Below are 23,383 nucleotides of genomic sequence, written 5' to 3' on the forward strand. Positions count from 1 at the left end.
CACCATACCCATGCTCGTGGATTACACAAAAGTGGTAAACATCTTAGAGCTGCATCACTTCGGGCTTTTCTCCCACATTAACTAAATAAGCCGACATGCCATGATATAACTGGCATATTGTTAAAAGCGGCATTAAACCCAACACACCTACCGTATGTCTACCAGGTAACAGTAACAATCAAATTGACAAGAATTCCAAATGCATCTTTAAAATGTGCAATACTTGACTCAAAAAGGTAGGATAAGGGTCCTTTTTTGCACACAGGATCTGCATACTCCAAGAAAACTAACAATCTTTACAAAAGTTATTACTATATCAGATGTGTTCACATATCACATAGGAATTATAGACTTTGTTTCTTTCATCACTTGCATGTATCTGACTTAAATAAATAAATCCATATGTATGGCCATGACAGATTGTATGGAGAAAAGGCAGATTTTAGAGTTCTTCAAGAAGTGTTTTTGTAATATTTGAACATGAGCAAAACCTTGACTCAAGCGGACTTTCTTGGAAATAATGACATCATTAAGTTCATTGTGGGTCAACGACTTGAAGGTAATATCAAATATCAGCCTCTTTCATCCTCTTCCGCCATGCCTAACTTGATAACACCAGATGTCTAACACTTGCAAGCACAGGAGACCGAATAAAGTTTGATAATTTTATAATCAATACTGCAAGATTTTCTTCAACTTTCATATTTGACATTTCTAGTGGGACAAAATGGACTCCAATCCTGCTTTGACATGGCATGCACATGAACTAGGACCCCTGGGACTCACCCTGATTGTGATCTGTCTCCCCAACACAGGTGTGGAAGTAAGCAGAACAGAACAAGGACTTGTGTACACATAGTTTGCTTGTTTGTTTGTTGTTTAGCTCACACTCACCAATATTCCAGCTATATGATGGCATTCTATTAATAATCAAATCTGGACCAGACAATCCAGTGATTGACATCATGTGCATCGATCTACGCAGATGGGATGACAGGCATCAACCAAGTCAGTGAGCCTGACCACCTGATCCCTTTAGTTGCCTCTTATGACAAGCATAATTATTCACCTGATGAAGGAGTAAGCATATACTCTGAAACGTTGTGTTTTGTCATTATAAAGAAGTTGACATCCATAAATTCTCTTCCTTAGAAAAAATATTGCAATCCACATTCTTTAAAAAATGTATTACAGTGTAGGGGTACTAAAGAGAGCAGTACAACAATCAAATAATCAAACACTACATTACCTTTGAGGGATTTCTGTGAGTCGTGACTGCGAGCAGTGCGTAGCCGGAGATCAGAGCGGATGGTAAAGAGGGAGTCATTGTGCTGGTGGAACACCTGCGAGTCTCCGCCGAACACCATGGGGATGGTGACATCTGGCCACAGGTCGGAGAGCAGGGTGGCGAGAACGCTGGCGTCGCGGGTCTGCATGCGGGGCATGAAGGTGTTGCGGAGAGCCATCACTAGTGCCTCCTCTTCAAGCTGCAGCTTCTCGTCCAGCTGGCTGCTGCAGCTGTTCAGGATCACCGGCTCCACACCTGTATAACAGTAAAACCGTGTACAGAAACTTCATCCTCGATTATCCACTGGGTCACATTTCTATTCTATAAGGAGTCCAAATTGACCAGGGACCGACCCTCCTATTACCTGACCTTACCCGGGTGCCCGCTGCAGGTCTCAAGAGATAGGTACAAACTGTCCTAATCGGGGAAAAGTTTGACTGTAGCCCTGGCAAAATGTATTTAGATACACTATAAAATGATCTGACCATGTATACACTGAAGTTGACTGAAGGAATTATCTGAACAAGTTTCTATGTGTGCTCTTTTGATAAAGATTGTCTTATCGTTTAACTTATTGTAAATAGTTGTCTTGCAAAACCCATTCTATGCACAATTGGAGTAAAGACAAGAATAAAAAAAAAAAATTAAAATTGTTTTTGTGATTTTATTATTTTTTAAATTTTCATTATGAGAATCGGTAAACCTCAGTCCACAATAACCAAATCAGTCCTACCTTTCTCCTGGGTCTCATGCTCATGTTTCTCCAAGCCCTCTCTCCGGAAGGTGTCGCCAAACCCTGTTGAAATATATGCACTAGCAGTCATACTATCGTATTTTTCTATACTAATGAGACAAACATTCAAACAAATAGAGACATCTGATTGGCTCAGGTTCTGGCAATACCACAGCCCGGTAATACCCATTCTATTTTTGTTAACTCAAGTCAATACAGTAAATAATAAATATTTCTTGTGAACGTTTCTGAGATGATAAAAAATATTCTTTATGTAGCAAGAGGATTTGAAGCTGTGTTTCAGCAATTTCATCATTTCTTATGTATGTTGTGGTGTGGATGACTGTGAGGCAACTCGTATAAGAAGAATGTGTGTCCCCACCTTGTGACCTGCTGTCTGTTTGCTGGGCAGTCTTCTCCAGGAATGCACCAGCCTCGGATGTCACGCCCTTCATGGTGTGGAGACTCCAGCCATGGAAACTAGCACTGCGGTCAGAACCTGAAACAACCAGAAAAAAATACATCTTCCATCCTTTATTGTCTACGGTGCAGTTTGCCTACAGTGCAGTCAGTTTCTAGTGCAGTTTGCCTAGTGTAGTTGGTTTCCAGAGCAGTTCACCTATAAAAGTTAGTTTCTAGTGCAGTTCACCTAGTGCAGTTAGTTTCTAGTGCAGTTAGCCTATAAAAATTAGTTTCTAATGCAGTTCACCTAGAGTAGTTAGTTTCTAGTGCAGTTTGCCTATGAAAGTTAGTTTCTAGTGCAGTTAACCTAGTGTAGTTAGTTTCTAGGGCAGTTTGCCTGATGTAGACAGTGCAGATCTTTGAGACTGCATGGTAGAAAGCAAAAAAAGACAGTGAACACAACAACTGTGATGAACAACTCCAATATAGAACCAAATAAGCAGACTGAATGATGCAGACATGTTGAACCTACCCATGGTGATCTTGTCATTGATGAACGTGTTTGTTCCAAATATCTGACAGCACATGTGGTGAAGATGGGTTGTCTTACGAGCCAACTCCCTCCCATGGAGGAACCCTGCAATTAAAGAAGAGATCTTGAGAAGAAAATGTAAAAAATATGTTAACAGTAGCTAACACCAATGGCTGTCGAGTTAATGTCAATTGATAATACTGAACTATACTAGTTCTTAGATGCAAAAAAACCAACAACAGGGCTATTTAATTTCTGTCAGAAATCTTAAGCAATATCTCTAAAAGCAAATACAATAAAAGAAAAAGTGTTAATAGTACACATTTGTGGCAATCAGCCATATCTAAATACTATAATCTCAAGTTAGTCGGCCATTTCAACTAGCTTTGGGTGTACTGGTAAAATATTATCCAAAATGGCAGAATGATTGTGTGTAAAAACAGAACTTCCCAATATTTGCACACCTGCATCTTTTGTAATTCTCAATACTGATTGGTCCATCGAGGCCATATGACATCACAGTGCTCCATTGTTTAGAAAAATATGATATGACATCATCCTGTGTTCATGACGACACACATAGTAGTGCTGTCATTTCATAGGTTTTTTCTTCATTTTATCCTTCAGTTGTCAGTGAGTAATATTCAGGATAACCTACTCAAAACTCAAAATTAAGGAATATCTATACCTCATGAATGACTGTTGTAAGTCCCTCGTTAAATGCTTGGGATTAACACCTGTCACTCAGGACAGGTAATCCATACCTCCTCGTAGCTCGTTGGTTATTCTCTAAATATTCTGCCCTGAGTCAAATGCCATGTACACTTGAGTGTATGGAAGAGCAATCTCATTCAAATCAGATCTTAGCTTTCGCTACCGTTAAACAAAGATCTGACGACATCCCATTACGGGTCACGTCAGAACGACCTTTTGCGAATTTTGACCGGCCAATGAAATGACTGACAAGAAATCGACATTGGCCAATCAGATGGCAGCTTTCAAAAGCTTAACGACACTAGTTTCAAGCTGGCGACTACGCTTCAAAACATATTTTGACGTATTCTCAATTAAAAATTTAAAAACTGATAAGAACATTCTGGAATGGCTAAGAGATGGCCTAGATTGTATAGGCATAATCATAAAACCTGTAACTGTCATTCGGAATACCCCGTGTTAAATATATCGTGGTTGCATGATTAGAAAACACATTCTGACTGTCACTTTCATGATCTGGTAAGCGACGCTCTAGTTGGTTGGATGAAAGGTCGTTCTGACGTGACCCGTAATGGGATGTCCTCAGATCCTTGTTAAGCGACAGCGAGAAGTAAGATCTGATTTTAATGAGATTGATGGAAGAGGGTCCTGATTTGGGCTTTTGGCAGCTAGATGTAAGGCCATTTGTCAATAAGAACATGGTTTAGTCCATAATGGGTTTGAAATCATACTTAATTGGTAAATTTTGGTACAAAGAAACATCTACTCCTTCTGCTTTTTATTCATTTTTTTCATGGAATTTGGCAATGTGTTTCAACTAATTCCAAACTATACCACATGAAATATCAAATCAGCTATTGATAACACATTGCAGGGTAAAAACCTAGGACCAACAATTACTCAATATTTTGGTCTATTTAAAGAACTTAATTAAAGAACTTATTTCATTGTTGACTTTCAGGGTGTGAGTGAGTGAGTATGGTCTTACACTATTTTTAGCAATATTCCAGTGATATCATGGCAGGGGACACCAGGGCGTCATACCTTGTATCCATGTGGGGAACGAACCCTGGCCTTCAGCGTGACAAGTAAACACATTAACCACAAGGCTACCCCAATTCCCCTGAATTACATGGAACATTTACAGAATAACTCAGACTGACCATTTCCTAACAATGGTGTTAATGAGTCTCTTGACATGGAAAAATTGTCAAACCCACCTTGGCTGAACAGCATGACTTCAAGAGCTAGTCGCAGGTCTGGTTTAGCCACTGAGACAACTCTGAACTGTCGAAGGATGGTGTCTGGTAGTGTGGCAACGGCGGAGGTGTACAGCAACATCTTGTCTGGGTCGCGGGGTAGAACCGGCACTTCTGATGACATGAAGCCAAAGCAGGCTCCATGTGGACTGAGCTGGATGTCCTCGGACTGGTGGTGGACGACGGCCTTGCTTGCCCTCAGAGCTCCCATCACCACCGACATGAGTTGGGAAAACACGCTCAGCGCAGCAGGCTGAATCTGGTTCATCTTGTTGAAACACACCCAGGCCCCTGTTGGAAACAAAATTAGGAAAGATTTAATTGTGGAGGACAAGATATTAATCTAAATAAGTGATTGCTTGCTTGTTTGTTGATTAATGATGCATTGAGCAATATTCTAGCAATATAATAGTGGCCTGTAAATAATTAGTTTGGATCAGACTATCCGATTACTGCCTCTAAGCTAAATGTTCATCATAGTAGTCTTAAGGAAAACCTTTTTATCTTTACATAACTATTCAATTTGCTCTGGCTCTACAACATCAAAGCATTTGTCACCCTGTTACAGTCACTGCTGTTAACTTATATTATGATGAACGATTCACGCGGTCAGGGCACGATAACAAGCCATTAACCAAGTCACTGTGTCTGACCACCTCATCAATAAGTCCCCTCTTAGAACCAGCATAGGTTGCTTGGGAGCAATTCTATCTCGGAATTCCCATGGGTTTCCAATGGAAAAGGCATTAGCTACAACACATTGAGGAGGTTAAGGTCCAACCATCCATTTAGTTGACCTCATCTGCATCCCTTGTTTCAGTCCCTGCTACACCCACCCATTCATGCACATCTTTCTTCAATAGCCATATTCCCTTTCAGTTAATTCTCTATATGTACTACCCCAGTATTAGAAGCTACACTGAAACGGTTTGTATTAAAGTATTTGATCTATCTCGAACCTATCACACTATCTTGGACCATCATTCTTAAAAATCACTTTATGAAAAAAGGTTTTTCGCAATGTTTTAACCCCAGACAAATCCTACCATTTTGATTTTTTAAATCTGTAACACAAATAATAACACAAGGAACTTAATCACAAGACTGCATCCTCCCAAGTTTAGTACAGTGTCTTGTTTGTTTGTTTGTTATTTAATGTCACTCTCAGCAATATAAAAAAGGGAGTCTTGACCAGACAATCCAGTGATTGACATCCTGATCATCAATCAACACAATTGTGATATGATGAAATGCTCAAACAAGTCAGCGAGCAGCCTGACCACCCAATCCTGTTAGTCGCCTCAACTAACCTGTAGAAGCCATTCCTCGGAAGATGTCCTGCAGCTGTGAGTAGTCCACGCTTGGGGTACAGTTGAACACATACATGACATGGCCCAGACACCGACTCAGTTCACACACAATCTCAAACTTCCCACTTTCCTGCAACACAAACAGAATAGGAATTTATGAACAATGGTGAAGGCTGAAACATTCTCTGATGCTCAAAATATACTGAAATCAATCATCCTGACATCGATATAATTCCCGTTGTAAATTATACATAGGTTTTGGAATTGCAACCCTGGTACTGTATATAACAAGAATTCTCCAGGGGATATATAAAACTTGTCTACATCTAACAGGCACTCTAACATTGTTGGCAACTTACACTGCCTGTAGTTATCTGGGACCAGTTCCACAAAGTGATCGTAATTGTTAAGACAATCTAACTCCCATACTTAAACTCTGGAGGACTGGGGTTTAGGGCATATGGGGGGGGGGGACATTGACAGCTTATCATACATGTTCTAGATAGTCATAGCCAGATAATACACTAGTCCTCAGCTCGTCCAATGTCCAATGTTTAAAATTTCATTAGATTCGGATTGGGGGACTGGTTGCTACGTTAAGCCATGTCTCATCGCAATCCTATTCAATATTTTGTGTGATATAACTTTCATATCTCAGGCTAATTAGTCATTTGTTTGTTTATTTGTTTACACCACATTCAGATTCTTCCAGCTATTATGACAGAGGTGTGTAAATAATTGAACCTGGACAAGACAATCCAGAAATTGACATTAAGAGCCTCAGTCGATGCAACTGGGATACGATGACATGCATCTACTAGGTCAGCCAGTCTGACCACTCAATCCCATTAGTAGCCTCTTACAGCAAACATGGATTGCGGTAGACCAATTCTAAACTGGATCTTCATGGTCCTTAATTTGTTGTAGTTACCGTATTCGACGTAGGGGGCTCTTAAAAGAATATTATTTTGGTAAAAAACAACAGATTTAAAAGATCGTAAATTTTGTGGTTTATGCTGACAGCCTGAAATGTTTATATACAACAGATATATTTTTCCAGAATTTCATTTCCCACAATTAAGGATGCATATAACACGTATTATACAAGAATAAATAAGTCTTCTGTACATTGATCAATCAGAAGGGGTGCTAATTGGGAATGTTCACTAGCCAATATATAAGCAAATATCGCCATGGACGCTTATTAGAGCGGGGCGCTTATTGCGTCGGTATTCAACACGGCAGTACTTACAATAGGTCCCACACAGAGAGCTCCATGATGAGACTTGATGGCTTGAGTGAGAGACACAAACACTCGCTCTGTGAGGGGGGTGATCACCTCCCTGCTGCTGGCGCCGATGTACTCAAAGCCGTACTCAAACCCAGCATCCATACACTGCCAACAACATAGCTGTGGTTAGTACAGGCACACATACAGAACATCCTGGGCAGAAGTATGAGAATACTACACATGAAAACATCCTAAAGGAAACATCAGAAAACATGACCTACTTATAAAGCTGAATGAAAAATCATTTTTAGTTTTGTTTGTTTGTTGTTTAATGCGACATTCAGCAATATTTCAGCTTCATGATGGCAGTCTGTAAATAATTGAGTTTGCACCAGACATTCAAGTGATTGATATCATGAGCATCGATCTACGCAATTGGGATACGATGACATGCATCTACTAAGTCAGCTAGTCTGACACCCAATCATGTTGGTCACCTGCTATGACAAGCATGGGTTACTCAAGACCAATTCTAACCCGGATCTTCAGTGATACACCAATGATAAAAATCACATTCTCATGCCAGGGTCATATAAACATATGAAACAAAACTACCACTGTATGAAACAAATGGGTTCTCTTTAAAGCAATGTTACTTTTGCAAATATTGATGAGATTCTACATCTCAGATTTTTTACATTAATTAGACAATTCGAATAAGTACACAAGAAAAATACAAGATCTGAACTACAGTGTTTAAATGCAGTTGCTACTATTTGCCTAATATACATAACTTGTGTAACTCAAGTCCATCTTACAGGCCTCAAAGTTTAAATTTTTAAAAAGCAGCCATATGGCTATATTTATTTCCAGGTAACCAGTGGGAAAAACAAGAAGTCAAGCCAATATTGTAGGTAGCCAAAAGCTTTTGAAATTATCTTTCTCAAATAACTATTTATAATATGTACAAGTTACAGCACTATAGTCTTGAAATTTTATCTTTATGGAAACTGTACTTGAATTTTGTTACTTGTGACTTGAACAATGATGCAATTTATGTTTCTAGATGATATAGGTATATCCTCGCTTATCAAATGAGCATTGTCAACTAAAATAAAGTACTAATTTCATTATTTTTTATGTATTTTGGTTCATTGTCGATTTTAGGAGGAATTATTTGCGAGTACATTTATTAGCAGACGTGTTTTCCAAGATCAGCTGTTATTTATTTTTGTGTCAACATATGTGTAGCAATAGAATTTAGTCGCCACAAGATATTTTTCTAGGTAGTCATTTGGCTACCTCTGAATTTTAGACAGTAGACAATCAGAAATTTAGGTCGCATTGGCGACCGTTTTAATCGCAACTTTGAGGCCTGTCTTAGTGGTTGAAGTGAACCTGTATTGTCACAGCCTTGGCCTGAATGATCAGAGCCACCATGACGTAGATTCTACAGTTACTCACACACTGATTTAAGTGTTACCGTATTGTCACAGCCGTGGCCTGGTTCAACTGAGCCACCATGACCTAGATTCTACAGTTACTCACACCCTGGTTTAAGCATACCTGAATTGTCACAGCAATAGCCTGATTCAACTCAGCCACCACGACCTAGATTCTACAGTTACTCACACACTGGTTAAGCATACCTGTATTGTCACAGCCGTAGCCTGATTCAACTCAGCCACCATGACCTAGATTCTACAGTTACTCACACACTGGTTAAGCATACCTGTATTGTCACAGCCGTAGCCTGATTCAACTCAGCCACCATGACCTAGATTCTACAGTTACTTACACACTGGTTAAGCATTCCTGTATTGTCACAGCAATAGCCTGATTCAACTGAGCCACCATGACCTAGATTCTACAGTTACTAACACACTGGTTAAGCATTCCTGTATTGTCACAGCCGTAGCCAGATTCAACTGAGCCACCATGACCTAGATTCTACAGTTACTCACACACTGGTTAAGCATACCTGTATTGTCACAGCCGTAGCCTGATTCAACTCAGCCACCATGACCTAGATTCTACAGTTACTCACACATTGGTTTAAGCATACCTGTATTGTCAAAACCATGGCCTGGTTCAACTGAGCCACCATGACCTAGATTCTGCAGTTACTCACACACTGGTTTAAGCATACCTGTATCGTCACAGCCTTGGTGTCCTCCTTGAAGTTGTACATCATCTGACACTTCCAGTCAAAGGTGGTGGCCGGGGCTTGAGTAGCAGCCAGCTCCATCAGTCTGTGAATCAGGTCACGCAGATGGGCCAGCAGGGCCAGGAGACAGGTCAGCTTCTGTATCTGACTTGGGAACAGCATCAGCTTCACCTCTGTCTTATCATCTTCCTCCACTACTGTCTCCACGACAACCACAGATTCCTTCTTCTCCTCTGGCACGAGGATGTTCATTGTGTCCAGTGGCTGCATGGTGTTGGCCTCTTGAACAGCTGGTAGTAGGGAGAAAAGTGATCAATAATTATCTTATCTTAATTTTCTTTTCTGCTATTTGTTTTCTAAGGACAATGAAGACATGAGTATCATCCCTGTGTTGACCATCCGCTTGGAGTTGATAGAGAACGGTGTGGCATTCCAGCCACCTCTTAACCAGAACACATCAGTTATCAGTGTCCAGGAACTGATTCAGCGCTGGCTGGATGGTTTCCTGGCTCGGGGAAAACTTGTCAGCATGTTGGGGCCCAAGGTGGGTTGAACCACGCAGTTCATGCTCTGTTCAATCCCACATACTTCACAGATCTAGTTTTTTACATTAGGGACTGGTCACTTGTTATTGGGGGTGTTGGGCCAGTGGGATTGTTCTTAGGACTGTCATATTGACTTAGTTACCAAAAGATTGTACAGTATAGTTATAGGAATAATTTACCTATCAACTAAAACCCGTTGAAACATTCCACTTCATACTTCCTTTCCTTGTGTGGAGTGACCGCACTTCCTGAACTTTCCTGGTGACATGAAGTGAACTGGGGTTTCACGTCGTGTTCAAGATTATAACACTTATACAGCGACCTGCATGCATGTGTGTGTGTGTGTGGCTGCTTGCAATAGTCCCGATCAATGCCAAGTACATAGTGCTTGCCCACTGAGATACCATTAACATGACTATCCAACGCAGACACAGTATACTGACTCTGAGCTGACCAGTCCTTGTTTTAGCCCCTTAATGCTTAATGAGTCCTCGTCAGGTTAACAACAAGTACCATCTTTAAACATCTTTTGGGATTGAACCCACGACCTCCCGCTCTCCAGGCAGACGCTCTGAAGTTTCACTTCTTTATAATTCGTGATGACGTTTCATAGCTACTTCTTGCCCTTCATTAGGTGAATGGAAAGGGGAAGAAGAAGCCCTGAAAGAACACTACAAGTTATTCACCAGATTAAGAGGCAAAAATGGGCTTAGAAATGTCACTGCAAATATTTCTCCAGATGAGGGGACAAGAGGAGACAAGAGGAAGCCCTGAAACGTCGTTACAAATATTTCTCCAGATGAAGGGGCAAAACAGAATCCCTGAAAAGTCGTTACAAACATTTCTCCAGATGAAGGGGCAAACGGAAGCCCTGAAACGTTGTTACAAATATTTCTCCAGCTGAAGGGGCAAAACAGAATCCCTGAAACATCCTTACAAATATTTCTCCAGATGAAGGGGCAAAACAGAATTCCTGAAACGTTGTTACAAATATTTCACCAGATTAAAGGCCAAAAAGAAGCTTGAAAACATCACTACACATATTTCTCCAGATGAGCAGGCAAGAGGGAGCCCTGAAATGTCGTTACAAATATTTCACTAGATTAAGCGCCAAAAAGGAGCTTGGAAACGTCACTACAGATATTTCTCCAGATGAGGGGGCAAGAGGGAGCCCTGAAACGTCATTACAAATATTTCACCAGATTAAGCGCCAAAAAGGAGCTTGGAAATGTCACTCCAGATATTTCACCAGATGAGGAGGAAAGAGGAAGCCCCAAAACGTCATTACAAATATTTCACCAGGCTACAGGCCAAAAGGAGTAACTTTACAATAATGACATGAGCTACACGACCTACATCAATTCCCACCATGAGACAAACTACAATATCCTTATTCATGAAAATAACTCACTAATCATTTATTCTCTCACAATAAATTAACCAACTCAAACAACTTGATGATTAATATTTTTAACTTTATCTGACCTTCCCAAATTTGTTCATAAAATTCAGTAAACCAGAGATAGTGTGAGGTCTTACATTCAGCATCCCCAGTGGTAAGCACATCCTCCTCCTCCTCCTCCTCCATGATGGGGGACTTGTCCCCTGCTATGTCCAGGGTGGAGCCCTTCTTGGAGGCCTGGGCAGCGCTACGCCGTCCCTGAGACTCCGACAGCAGGTCCTGTTCCCTCTCCGTGATCATGTCCTTCATTGACTGCGCTGTACAAACAGAGGTGGGGAGAAATGGGGTTTAACGTCGCGTCCAAGATTATTGCACTTATATAAGCGACGTGCATGTACGTGTGTGTGTTTGTGTGGCTGCTTGTACTAGTCCGGACTGATGCCGATTTATAGTGCTAGCTAACTGAGATACCATGCCACAGTTTAACATGAATACCCCACTCAGACACAGTATACTGACTCCGAGCCGACCAGTCCTTGTTTTATCCCCTTAATGCCGAGCGCCAGACAGGGTAACAACAAGTACCATCGAACACCGGACCTTCCGCTCTCCAGGTGGACGCTCTACCTCTACCACTAGACCACGGAGGCAGTATGTACACACAGAGCAAGAGTCAGTGTTGTTTTACATGTCATAGTCGGCAAAATTTCTACTGCATCAGGTCAGCCAGGCAGGCAGTCCAGGGGTGGCAGCAAAAGTAATGATCACATATTGTAACCACAAGGTCCCTGTTCTATGAAGCGATTTTAACAAAACGACTATGGTATGTGTGTGTCTGGAGTTACAATGTTCTTTCTTAAAGCATAGGTGTTACCATCATCTATGTTAACACATCAGACTTAAAATTTTCTATTTTAAAGCAGGGGAGTTACAATCATCTAGGTTAACAAATGGGAGATACAATCTTCTATCTTAAAGCATGGGAGTAACAATTGTCTAGGTTAACACATGGGAGATACAATCTTCTATCTTAAAGCATGGGACTTACAATCATTTATTGTTAAGCATAAAAGTAACAATCATCTATGTTAAAACAAAGGAATTAAAGTCAAACATGTTAAAGCACTGGACCTATGATCATCTATCATAAAATATGGGAGTTATAACATAATCTTAGTACTAAAATCGCTTTGTAGAATGAGGCCCTTATCCACAGCAGTTGGTCTTTACAAAACACATGAGGTATTCTGAATCTCTTCTGTCCTAGAATCCCCACGGGGGCACAAAAGTTGGTTTGTGTGAGCAAATGAATGTTATTTTACACAAAGGTTAGCAATAGTGTCAGAAATGTGTTGGGACTTAATCGTCACTCATTGTTCCCTATAAATCTGTTTCAATTCAGTCAATAACAGTTCCTAATCTATCTGTATTCTCCTGGGCAGTTCATTCCTCTTGATTTTTTTATGAATGCATTTATTCTTCCTGTCACTCCCCACAGTATGAAACAATAGAAACATATGTTCCTGTCAGGATCAGAATAAGTTAATGTTTCTTAGCAACCACAAACATAATCAAATCACATTATAACACAATTTTCACACTTGAACAAATTGGGACCATGAAGTTTGGTTCAGCATCAACAGATGTGAAATCTGTCCATGCATTTTTTTAAGGCCGAGTTAAACATGCTTCCGAAATTCAAGTTCTTTTCAAAATAGTTGCAAATTTGAGGTTGGAAAATTTGGAAGAAATTTGTAGAGGTACCCGAGTGGATTGCATGTCCATTTCACCTACCATCACTGTTGAGTTTCTCCTTGTCACGCCGTTGACTTGCTTCCTTTTCCCCCTCCAGCCCCTTCAGCAACATGGTGGTAGCTGCGATGCTGGTGTCTATCTTGTCCAGGGCATCCTGATGTCACACACACATAGGTCAGCTCGCATAAAACACAAGCAATAGTGAGCATGTATGGTCCAAGGATAACCTGTCAATATTTACTTTGAGGGAGCATGAACTCACACAAAGCCTTTAATTGTAAGGGGGTACCAGAGAAATGTTAAAAACTAAATACAGTTCACTACTGTAAGTGATGTAAGATGCTTAGAGGCTGTTAGTTCAAAACAGATCAGTAGTTCCCCATCTGAAACAAGTGCTGTGCTAGATCATGAAGCATTCAACAGTATGGCATATTTTTCATGAAATCAAGGGTTGAAACTAACAGTTTTTGTCCACTAGTCCCTATAATGAAAACATATAGCAAAACCCTGTTCTACTAGTCCTTAGGATACCTTAGGATACCTTTACTATTGGGCAGTTTGGTAAGGACAACAGGACTAGTGCCAATTTCTAACACTAAAAATATCAGCCTTTATGTCCAAACATGTAGACAAATGTTATGTTTTCCAGAGGACGCACTTTATATTTTGTATTTTTTTCAATTCAATTCAATTTTTATGTGTATAGGATGCAGGATTTGGCATAAGGTACATCCCTGATGGTCTTACACCATGCTTAAAAACTGTGCCAACTGTATCACACCAGAGGCACCAATTATGGGCCTCACATATTGTAATTGGAGCCAAAACCCAATACTGGATGTGACTTTCATCTTATGTCAGTCAACACAAGGTAGAAGTTTGATAAAAAATATTAGATGTTTTTCAACCGACTGACTACAGGGAAGTACTATAGTGAAAATGAAACCTCCTTCAATTTTTAAACAACTATGGCTATGACAAGAACCCCAATGCTTAATTTTAAAACAACGATCTTCTTCACAAGCATGACCACTGTGTTTCATTCTGTGATAAGCCATAGTACTGTATATGATCAAAGATAAACCGAATTTTGAGGACCAGAAAAAAGATTCTGTAGAAAAGGGTCACCTATGTTAAGGTTACACTTCATCAAACTACCTTCCTGTTGATGATCAAACTACATCGTATCGCCTCAGGTTTACGAGCAGATATACAATAAACACTTTTTTATGACCAAATACTGTAACGACAGGATTAATTTGGGTAATTCAATACAGACAGTTGATGTTCTATTTCCGATGACTGAGACGAGACATAGTTTTAGGTTGGTGGTCTGGCTTATGTTCCGCACATAACACTTTGATACGGAATTTCAAGGACAAAGTTAATACCTCGGCTTAACTATGAGATTGGCTTATCTACGGTCATTTACGATAGTTTACAGAAAGATGAACAAGGGTACACCTTGCTAGCTGAGCACAAATATTACATACCCTCAGAGCCTCTGCATTTCCAGCCTCCAGTCCGTCCACTGACTCCGCTATCTGTTTCGTCATCTGGATCTGTGTTGCTAGGTAGACGACCTCTGACACATGGTCCAGTGTCCATGACCTACTGCCCTCCTCTAATGGGTCAAGGTCAGCAAATAGTTCCCCAGCTGATGGTGTCACTCCGGCATCTTCCTTCTTGCCCTGCCGACTTGACTGCCGACTCCCAGGTGGATCTGGAGGGGTAACAACGGTATATCACCCAAAGGTAACTGCCATATTCACGTCACTTCAGTACTGAATGGACCCGTGAAGATCCGGGTTAGAATAGGTCTCCAGAAATGTTTGCTTGTTGTAAGAGGTGACAATGCTTGTCATGACTAACGGAACTCGATCACTTGGTTGATGCATGTCATCGTATCCTAAATGCGTGGATTGATGCTCATGATATCAATCACTGTGTTGTCTGGTACAGACTTGATTATTTACTGACTGCAGTCATATAGTTTGTATATTGCTGAGTGTGGCGTTAAACAATTAACAAACAAATCAGTACTGAATACCTTATAATGTATTAAATTACTTGTCGACCATTCATCAATTATCTGACATTAGGATAGACTAACAATTAATCCCAAAAATACAGTACCAGTATGTGTAAGATTAAATAAAAATAGTTCTAAGAAGGAATTATTTAAGTCCCTAAAATTTCAGAGCTGAAATGAGGATGAGTTCAGGCTGACTGAGCTACGAAGGGGATGAAAGTGAAATGAAAGCACTTACGCTATCAAATAAATGCTCTGGTGTGTGTGAGAGAAACCAACTATATAGTAGAGCTAATCATAACAATCGTCCTTTTATGTGTCAGATACTGTAATTGGCAAATACAGAATGCTGCTTTGCAACAAAGCTCCTAACAGCAGTACCTTTTTCCCTGCAGACATTTCAAGGTCCCATTCTATGTTTGTATGTTTGTTTGTTTGTTGTTTAACGCTGCACACAGCAATATTCCAGCTATATAACGGCAGTCTGTACATAATCGAGTCTGGACCAGACAATCAAGTGATTGACATCATGAGCATCAATCCATGCAATTGGGATACAATGACATGGATCAACCAGGTCAGCGAGCCTGACCACCCGGTCCCATTAGTCACCTCTTACAACAAGCATAGTCGCCATTTACAGCAAGCATGGGTTGCTGAAGACCTAATCTACACCAAATCTTTAAGGGTATCTCATTCTACAAAGCTACAATAGCGCTACAACTGTTGTGAGTCTATGTTAAAGTATAGGAGTTATAATCGTCTTAGTATTAAGAGTGCATTGTGAAAAGGGGATGGAAATGTAGTCATAATGAAAAGGAATATATCAACTGATGTCTAATTCATTATTATACGTAATATTGATAGCAAAAGGATGTTCAGGTGAGTGAATGTTCTTTCTTGCCAACAAATGTAGTATACCAGATTCATCATGTTCAGGTGTAATGGAACCTCGGACAGGAAGACCAGTGGCTGACAGCACAAAACAATCCATTCCATATGGATGAGGGGACACACAATTCAACCAGGTCAAACATTGTAAACATCAAACCTGACCAGGGCCCCGTTCCACAAGGCGTTCTTAGCGTTCTACGTCGGTCGTAAGTCCTCTTCTTTAACACTGACTTACGACAGTCATAGCGCTAAGATCGCTTTGTGGAACGGGTCCCAGTGCTCTAAATAAAAAAAACATTGCCAGACTGCCATCAGGACCCACAGACTATAGAAGCTGTAGGCTCTGAGTAAACTCATCAGGCCCTCATTCAAAAACATCAGCTTATTGTGACAAATCAATTGACATTAATTTACTCAGACCATAAAGCGTTCGTTCGTCATGCCGAAGACTCGGGTTAGAATCCCGACATAGGTACAATGTGTGAAGCCCATTTCTGGTGTCCTCTGCCGTGACATTGCTGGAATATTGCTAAAATATATCTGTCGAATATATAAACATTTCAGGCTGTCAGCATGAACCACAAAAGTTACGATCTTTCACCAAAATAATATTCTCATAAGAGCCCCCTATTTCTAATTCTAAGAGCGCCCTGGTCGCTTATTACGGCGAATACGGCATTAAGGTTATAGCGAGGACCCCCCCACCCACCCACCCCCGAGCTGCTGGTTTCAGCTGACCTTTACTTGTCTTGGTGTTGGTGGTTGAGCTCTGTATGGGTAGGGGCACCTTCCTGGCCCCTGCACTGCGGATCCTCTTGGTCTTCAGGGGTTTCTCTACCCCCAGGGATGTGGCCAGCTGGTACTGCAGGGTGGACTTGATGCCACTGATGAGAGCTGTCAGCCATGTCTCAATCTGACCGTCACAGTTCACGGGCTGCAGAGAAGAAGGAATAGAAGGAACAGTGAAACACAGGCTTGGCATCTCTGCTACATCAGACATGAAAAGTTTGCAATCTGATTGTTGTAAAAGTGTTCGTTTGGTTTGGACACTGGAAAATTTCAGGACTTCTGACTGCATATTTATTTTCCCAATCCCAAAACTGAAAAATCTGCCAGTTGCCTTGGCAAATGGATGTATACTGCATTAATTATAACCAAATTTGGTTAGTATTCATCAGAGCAGCTACAATCTAGCTTTCTTTTCTCCACATTCTGGGGGGCGATCGGGTAGCCTTTTGGTTAAAATGTTCGGTTGTCAAGCCAAAGACCCGGGTTCGATTCCCGACATAGGTAAAATGTTGGAAGCCCATTTCTGGTGTCCCCCGCCGTGATATTGCTGGAATCTTGCTAAAAGCAGTGTAATACCATACTCACTCACTCCTAATTCTGGCGACTAGGTTGGTTAAGTTAGAATTGTGGGTGTTCTGAAATATTTGATGCGCAAATGTCAAATGAGTTCAGAATATTTATCATAATGGAATAGCTCATGGAGGATGGCGTACCTGGATCAGCTCCAACCTCTCTCCGAGGGTACTCTCCACCCCGGTGATGGTGAAGCTGCATCTGTCGTTCTCCTCCTGTGTATCGTACACCAGGCTCCCCACGTTCTCAAACAGCTTGCTGATGTACAGGTTCACCTGACTCAGGTCATACCCTGTAACACATCACATAAAAATAAGGCAAGGAAAATCATTCAGAAACTTACAACAGCTTAAGGCTTTTATTTTTAAGTTGCCCTACGGATTCGTCAACCCAAAACACTGAGAAAATATATTTTTGTCATGTGAGAATGTTTTGACTTTGTTTCCCCCTGCTGAACTTCATTTTTTTTGGGGGGGGGGGGGGGATCTAAAAACTAACCACCCGCAATAAAAAAAAGGGAGGTCTAAATAAGAAAGCTGTGAAGTTGTCCTGTACCATAGCCAATCTCATTAAAATCAGATCTAAGTCCTCGCTGCCTCTAAACTAAGATCTGAGGACATCCTATTACGAGTCACGTCAGAACGATCTTTTGCGTACTTTGACCGACTACTGAAACGACTAACAAGGAGTCGACATCAGCCAATTAGAAAACAGCTTTCTATGGAGATACGCATGGTGTAGAGACACAGCATGTTGTCTGCCAACTTATATAATACTCAATTAAATCATCTTGTCATCTGCTATGTTTAGCTTCACTTTCTATCTGACAACAACTAGTGATCAATTAAAAAATGATTTTAAAAAAATAAAAATACACGCTTAACTTATATATTCCAAATCATTCCCATATCAAATAACATGTGCTCATGATCTTTATACAAGTATCATTGTGGATGACCTCACAGGATGTTTTTTTGTTTGTTTGTTTGTTGTTTAACGCCACACTCAGCAATATGACAGGGGTCTGTAAATAATCAAGTCTGGACCAGACAATCCAGTGATTGACAACATGAGCATCGATCCATGCAATTGGGATCGATGACATGCATCAACCAAGTCAGCAAGACTGACCACCCGATCCCGTTTGTCGCCTCTTATGACAAGCATATTCGCCATTTACAGCAAGCATGGGTTGCTGAAGACCTATCCTAACCCGGAATATGCACGGGTCCCTCACAGGATGATGTTGCCCAGAATGCAGAGTCTCTACAGTTCTAACCTTTGACCAATATCAGTGTTTTACCATACACAAAATTCTGCCTTTGCATTTGATGAAAAAGAAAATGCATGTCAGAATTATTGCAGCTAATTAATCTGAAGCATAAATACGTAAGGTTTATCTAACATTTCATTCTAATAAGAAATACAATCAATGTACAGACAATCCATGTCAGAATTTTTGCACTTTGAAACAAGGAATGTGATGGAATCACTGACCGTTACACACAATGTGCAGGACGTCCTCCATGGAGAGGAAGTAGAATCGGGGGAAGATCTGACGCCGTCTCTCCAGATGGTTGAGCAGGGACTTGCGACACGTCTCCAGGCTGTGGTTCATGTGCTCCAGGATGTTCAAGATGTCTGCACAAGGTTCACAAACATTAATCTTCACATGGTACTGTGTGACACTAATCACCTCAAAGCTACATAGACTATGAAGAAGACTGAATGTTGTTTTATGTCACAGACAGCAATACCACAGCTTTATTAAGATGGTCTGCATTATCCTCACTCATACCATTGCTTATCTCTCTCTTTTTCGAAGGTTGTGGAAACTTCCCGTGCTGTGTTCCCAGAAAACAAAGAAAACATCTCACCCAAACATACCCCTGATCCAAGACAGTGACCAGTCTTGGTCACAGGGATCTCGTGCGTCTGCACGGTTCAGGCTTGTGTTTGGGTGTGATGATTTCTCTGTTCAAACCCAAACACAACCCTGAACCGAGCAGGCGCACCAGATGCACGTGACCAAGAACGGTAACTCTCCAGGATCAGGAGTGCGTTTGGGTGTCATGATTTCTCTGTTCAAACCCAAACACAACCCTGAACCGAGCAGGCGCACCAGATCTACGTGACCAAGACCGGTAACTCTCCAGGATCAGGAGTGCGTTTGGGTGTCATGATTTCTCTGTTCAAACCCAAACACAACCCTGAACCGAGCAGGAGCACCAGATCCACGTGACCAAGACCGGTAACTCTCCAGGATCAGGAGTGGGTTTGGGTGTGATGATGTCTCTGTTCAAACCCAAACACAACCCTGAACCGAGCAGGCACACCAGATCCAAGACCGGTAACTCTCCAGGATCAGGGGTGCGTTTGAGTGAGACGTTTTCTCTGTTCTCCGGGAACACAGCACAGGAAGTTTCAACGACTGCAGGTTCAGTCTACACAGCTGGGGCACCATCATATGTATACAAGCCGGGATGGTTGTCCAGCTTTGGTGTGAACCCTGTTGTGTCTGCTAAAGGATATGGTTTTGTATAGTCGTATACTTACTCTTGCGTGAACAGCACTGAAGGACATTGGGGTTCTTCTCTGTTGCCCTCATGAGGAGGCGGAAGTCCTTGTTGACCACAGAAAATCTGTTAGCATCGTGAGACAGTGACGTTCTCACATCCGTGCTGGAGAAAATCTGCAAATATACATTTTGACATTGAAACTATTGTAGTTCAAGAAATACCACACTTTGGGAGTTTGTTTGGTTTTTAACACTGCTTCTCAGCAATAATCCAGCTATGTGATGGCAGATAAATAATCAAGTCTGGACCAGACAAACTAGTGACTGAAACTGTGAGCAAAGATCCATGCCATTCAATCTCCTGTTGCCTCGTATGGTCAGGGGGCAGTCGGGTAGCCTAGTGGTTAAAGCGTTCGCTCGTCACGCCGAAGACTTGGGTTCGATTCCCTACATGGGTACAATGTGTAAAGCCCATTTCTGGTGTCCCCCGCCATGATCTTGCTGGAATATTGCTAAAAGCGGCATAAAACCATACTAACTCACTCACTCGTACGGTCAGCATATTCTAACTTGGTGAGGTGTAGGTAAAATTGTTTCATTGTGTGAGGTTGAGGCATTTCTATTTTAAAAATGATGTGAGGTGTAAAGAGGTTAAATTAAGATTATTGAACTTATAAAGCGACGTGCATGTGCATGTGCATGTGCACATGTGTGTCTGTGGTGGCTACTTTTACTAGTCCAGACTAATGGCGGTTGTATAGTGCTAGCCCACTGAGACACACTGCCGCAGTATAGCATGCATGGATAGCCCACTCAGACACAGTATACCGACTCCAATCCCACCAGTCCTTTTTTATCCCCTTAATGCCGAGCAAGCACAAGGTAGGGTAACAACAAGAATCATCTTTTAACATCTTTTGGCCTGAGCCTAGCCTCCCTATAAACCTTGACCATATTTCAGCAAGTTTTTGATGTTGTACCTCCTCGAGCTCCACCCACTTCTCCTGTACTTCCAGCCAGGTAGTGAGAACAGCCTCGATGGTCTGGAGACGTTTCTGCCACTTGAGCACCTCGTCCAGGAAGGAGCCAGCAGCACTGTTGCTCTGCATGGCCTGCAGTGACACCTGGTGGCACTCCAGCTCGTCAAATATAGGCTCCGTTGTTGTCAACAGATAGAGTAATCCAGTGTCCTGGTATCAAACAACAATCAAAGATTAAAGTTCAAATGTTTTGGAAATCTTGCCTTTTCGACATTATTACTAAAAGCGGAATCATTAGGGGAGAAACAATAGCGAGGAACAGTGCAATCTACAGTGTGAACTTTTTTGTTATATTTTTATGCTACCCATTTAACATAAATCAAGACAGTAAAGTGGAAAAAATGTAAACTTATCAATCCAACAAACACTATAATAAGGGGGCCCCCAAAATAGGACTGTAATGTAAGCCAGTTTAGTGAACAAATTACAAAGACAGCAGATAGGATGAGGTTGGTTGGTTTGTTAGTTTAACGCCGCACTCAGCAATATTCCAGCTATATGACGGCTGTCTGTAAATAATCGAGTCTGGACCAGACAATCCAGTGATTGACATCATGCGCATTAATCCACGTTATTGGGATATGATGACATGTATCAACCAAGTCAGCAAGCCTGACCACCCGATTCCGTTAGTCGCCTCGTACGACAAACATAGTCTTTTTTTACGGCAAGCATGGGTTGCTGAAGACCTATTCTACCACGGCTCATGGGTCAGATAGGATGAGGAAGTCGACTCACCTCGCCCATGTTCAGCAGGGAGGCTGGCAGGGAGCAGACACTGTTTCTCTTGCGGCTGTGTGAACTCTGGTTGGAGATGCGGCTTGTGGTGCGCGCCTGACTCCGACTGGGCTGAGAGTTGCCAGGCAGCAGCTGCTGGGTTTGACCCGCATCACTCTGGCCGTACTCGCTCTGGTTGTCCTGGACATATACACATGTGTTACCACTAATGAAAGTGAGCTAGGAAAGACGTAGGCTCCCAAAGGAGCTGGGAAATACGTAGGCTCCCCAAGGAGCTGGGAAAGACGTAGGCTCCCCAAGGAGCTGGGAAAGACATAGGATCCCCAAGGAGCTGGGAAAGACATAGGATCCCCAAGGAGCTGGGAAAGACATAAGCTCCCCAAGGAGCTGGGAAAGACATAGGATCCCCTAGGCGCTGAGAAAGACATAGGCTCCCCAAGGAGCTGAGAAAGACATAGGCTCCCCAAGGAGCTGGGAAAAACAAAGGCTCCCCAAGGAGCTGGGAAAGACATAGGCTCCCCAAGGAGCTGGGAAAAACAAAGGCTCCCCAAGGAGCTGGGAAAGACATAGGCTCCCCAAGGAGCTGGGAAAGACATAGGATCCCCAAGGAGCTGGGAAAGACATAAGCTCCCCAAGGAGCTGGGAAAGACATAGGATCCCCTAGGAGCTGGGAAAGACATAGCCTCCCCAAGGCGCTGAGAAAGACATAGGCTCCCCAAGGAGCTGGGAAAAACAAAGGCTCCCCAAGGAGCTGGGAAAGACATAGGCTCCCCAAGGAGCTGGGAAAAACAAAGGCTCCCCAAGGAGCTGGGAAAGACATAGGCTCCCCAAGGAGCTGAGAAAGACATAGAAAGACATAGGCTCCATCATCCAGACAGCATTGTTAATCTTATTGTGACATAAGATCAGAATGACGTCAGACTAGATTGTTCGCTGCACACTGCACTCAGCAATATTCCAGCTATATGACGGCAGTCTGTAAATAATCAAGTCTGGACCAGACAATCCAGTGATTGACATCATGAGCATCTATCCACGCAACTGGGATGCATTAACCAAGTCAGAGAGCCTGACCACCCGATCCCGTTAGTCGTTTCTTACGACAAGTATAGTCAGTCGCCTTTTACGGCAAGTATGGGTTGCTGAAGACCTATTCTACCCTGGATCTTCACGGGTCAAGAATTCATGTATTACCCTCGATCTCACTCGGAAAATACAAGAATTCTGACATTCATCACAAATCCAGGTGTGTGTTCTGATCATCGACAAGGTTTTCAACCTGCTTACTTACTGGCACATCTGAGGCAGAGGAGGTTGTTTTACTCCGGACGTGAGACCTGAGTTCGAATATCTTGCTGAGCCAGACCTCCTCGTATGTTTTGAGGGACTGCTCTATAGACAGATCCTTGACCGCTCTCTGTACAATAGCTCGCACATCATCAACATGCTCTGAAATACAGA

The 23,383-nt window shown here is 41.9% G+C and overlaps 1 protein-coding gene across 1 annotated transcript in view; it reads right to left on the reverse strand.

Annotated features, from left to right (window-relative positions):
- The window catches only part of LOC139458374 (uncharacterized), a 124,003-nt gene that overhangs the window by 61,742 nt on the left and 38,878 nt on the right, over positions 1-23,383 (reverse strand). Inside the window, exons 31-48 of the mRNA XM_071239782.1 lie at positions 23,214-23,371; positions 21,923-22,102; positions 21,125-21,334; positions 20,183-20,318; positions 19,124-19,267; positions 17,767-17,918; positions 17,003-17,198; positions 14,832-15,061; positions 13,378-13,492; positions 11,721-11,900; positions 9,619-9,926; positions 7,491-7,634; positions 6,239-6,368; positions 4,890-5,219; positions 2,956-3,060; positions 2,404-2,520; positions 2,022-2,084; positions 1,250-1,543 (exon numbers count right to left, since the gene is read on the reverse strand). Coding sequence (XP_071095883.1) covers positions 1,250-1,543; positions 2,022-2,084; positions 2,404-2,520; positions 2,956-3,060; positions 4,890-5,219; positions 6,239-6,368; positions 7,491-7,634; positions 9,619-9,926; positions 11,721-11,900; positions 13,378-13,492; positions 14,832-15,061; positions 17,003-17,198; positions 17,767-17,918; positions 19,124-19,267; positions 20,183-20,318; positions 21,125-21,334; positions 21,923-22,102; positions 23,214-23,371 — 3,192 coding nt within the window. The remainder of the gene's footprint in view (positions 1-1,249; positions 1,544-2,021; positions 2,085-2,403; positions 2,521-2,955; positions 3,061-4,889; positions 5,220-6,238; positions 6,369-7,490; positions 7,635-9,618; positions 9,927-11,720; positions 11,901-13,377; positions 13,493-14,831; positions 15,062-17,002; positions 17,199-17,766; positions 17,919-19,123; positions 19,268-20,182; positions 20,319-21,124; positions 21,335-21,922; positions 22,103-23,213; positions 23,372-23,383) is intronic.

Source organism: Haliotis cracherodii, unplaced genomic scaffold, assembly GCF_022045235.1.
Source record: "Haliotis cracherodii isolate W230 unplaced genomic scaffold, xgHalCrac1.p SCAF_12, whole genome shotgun sequence".
Taxonomy (NCBI): Eukaryota; Metazoa; Mollusca; class Gastropoda; order Lepetellida; family Haliotidae; genus Haliotis; species Haliotis cracherodii.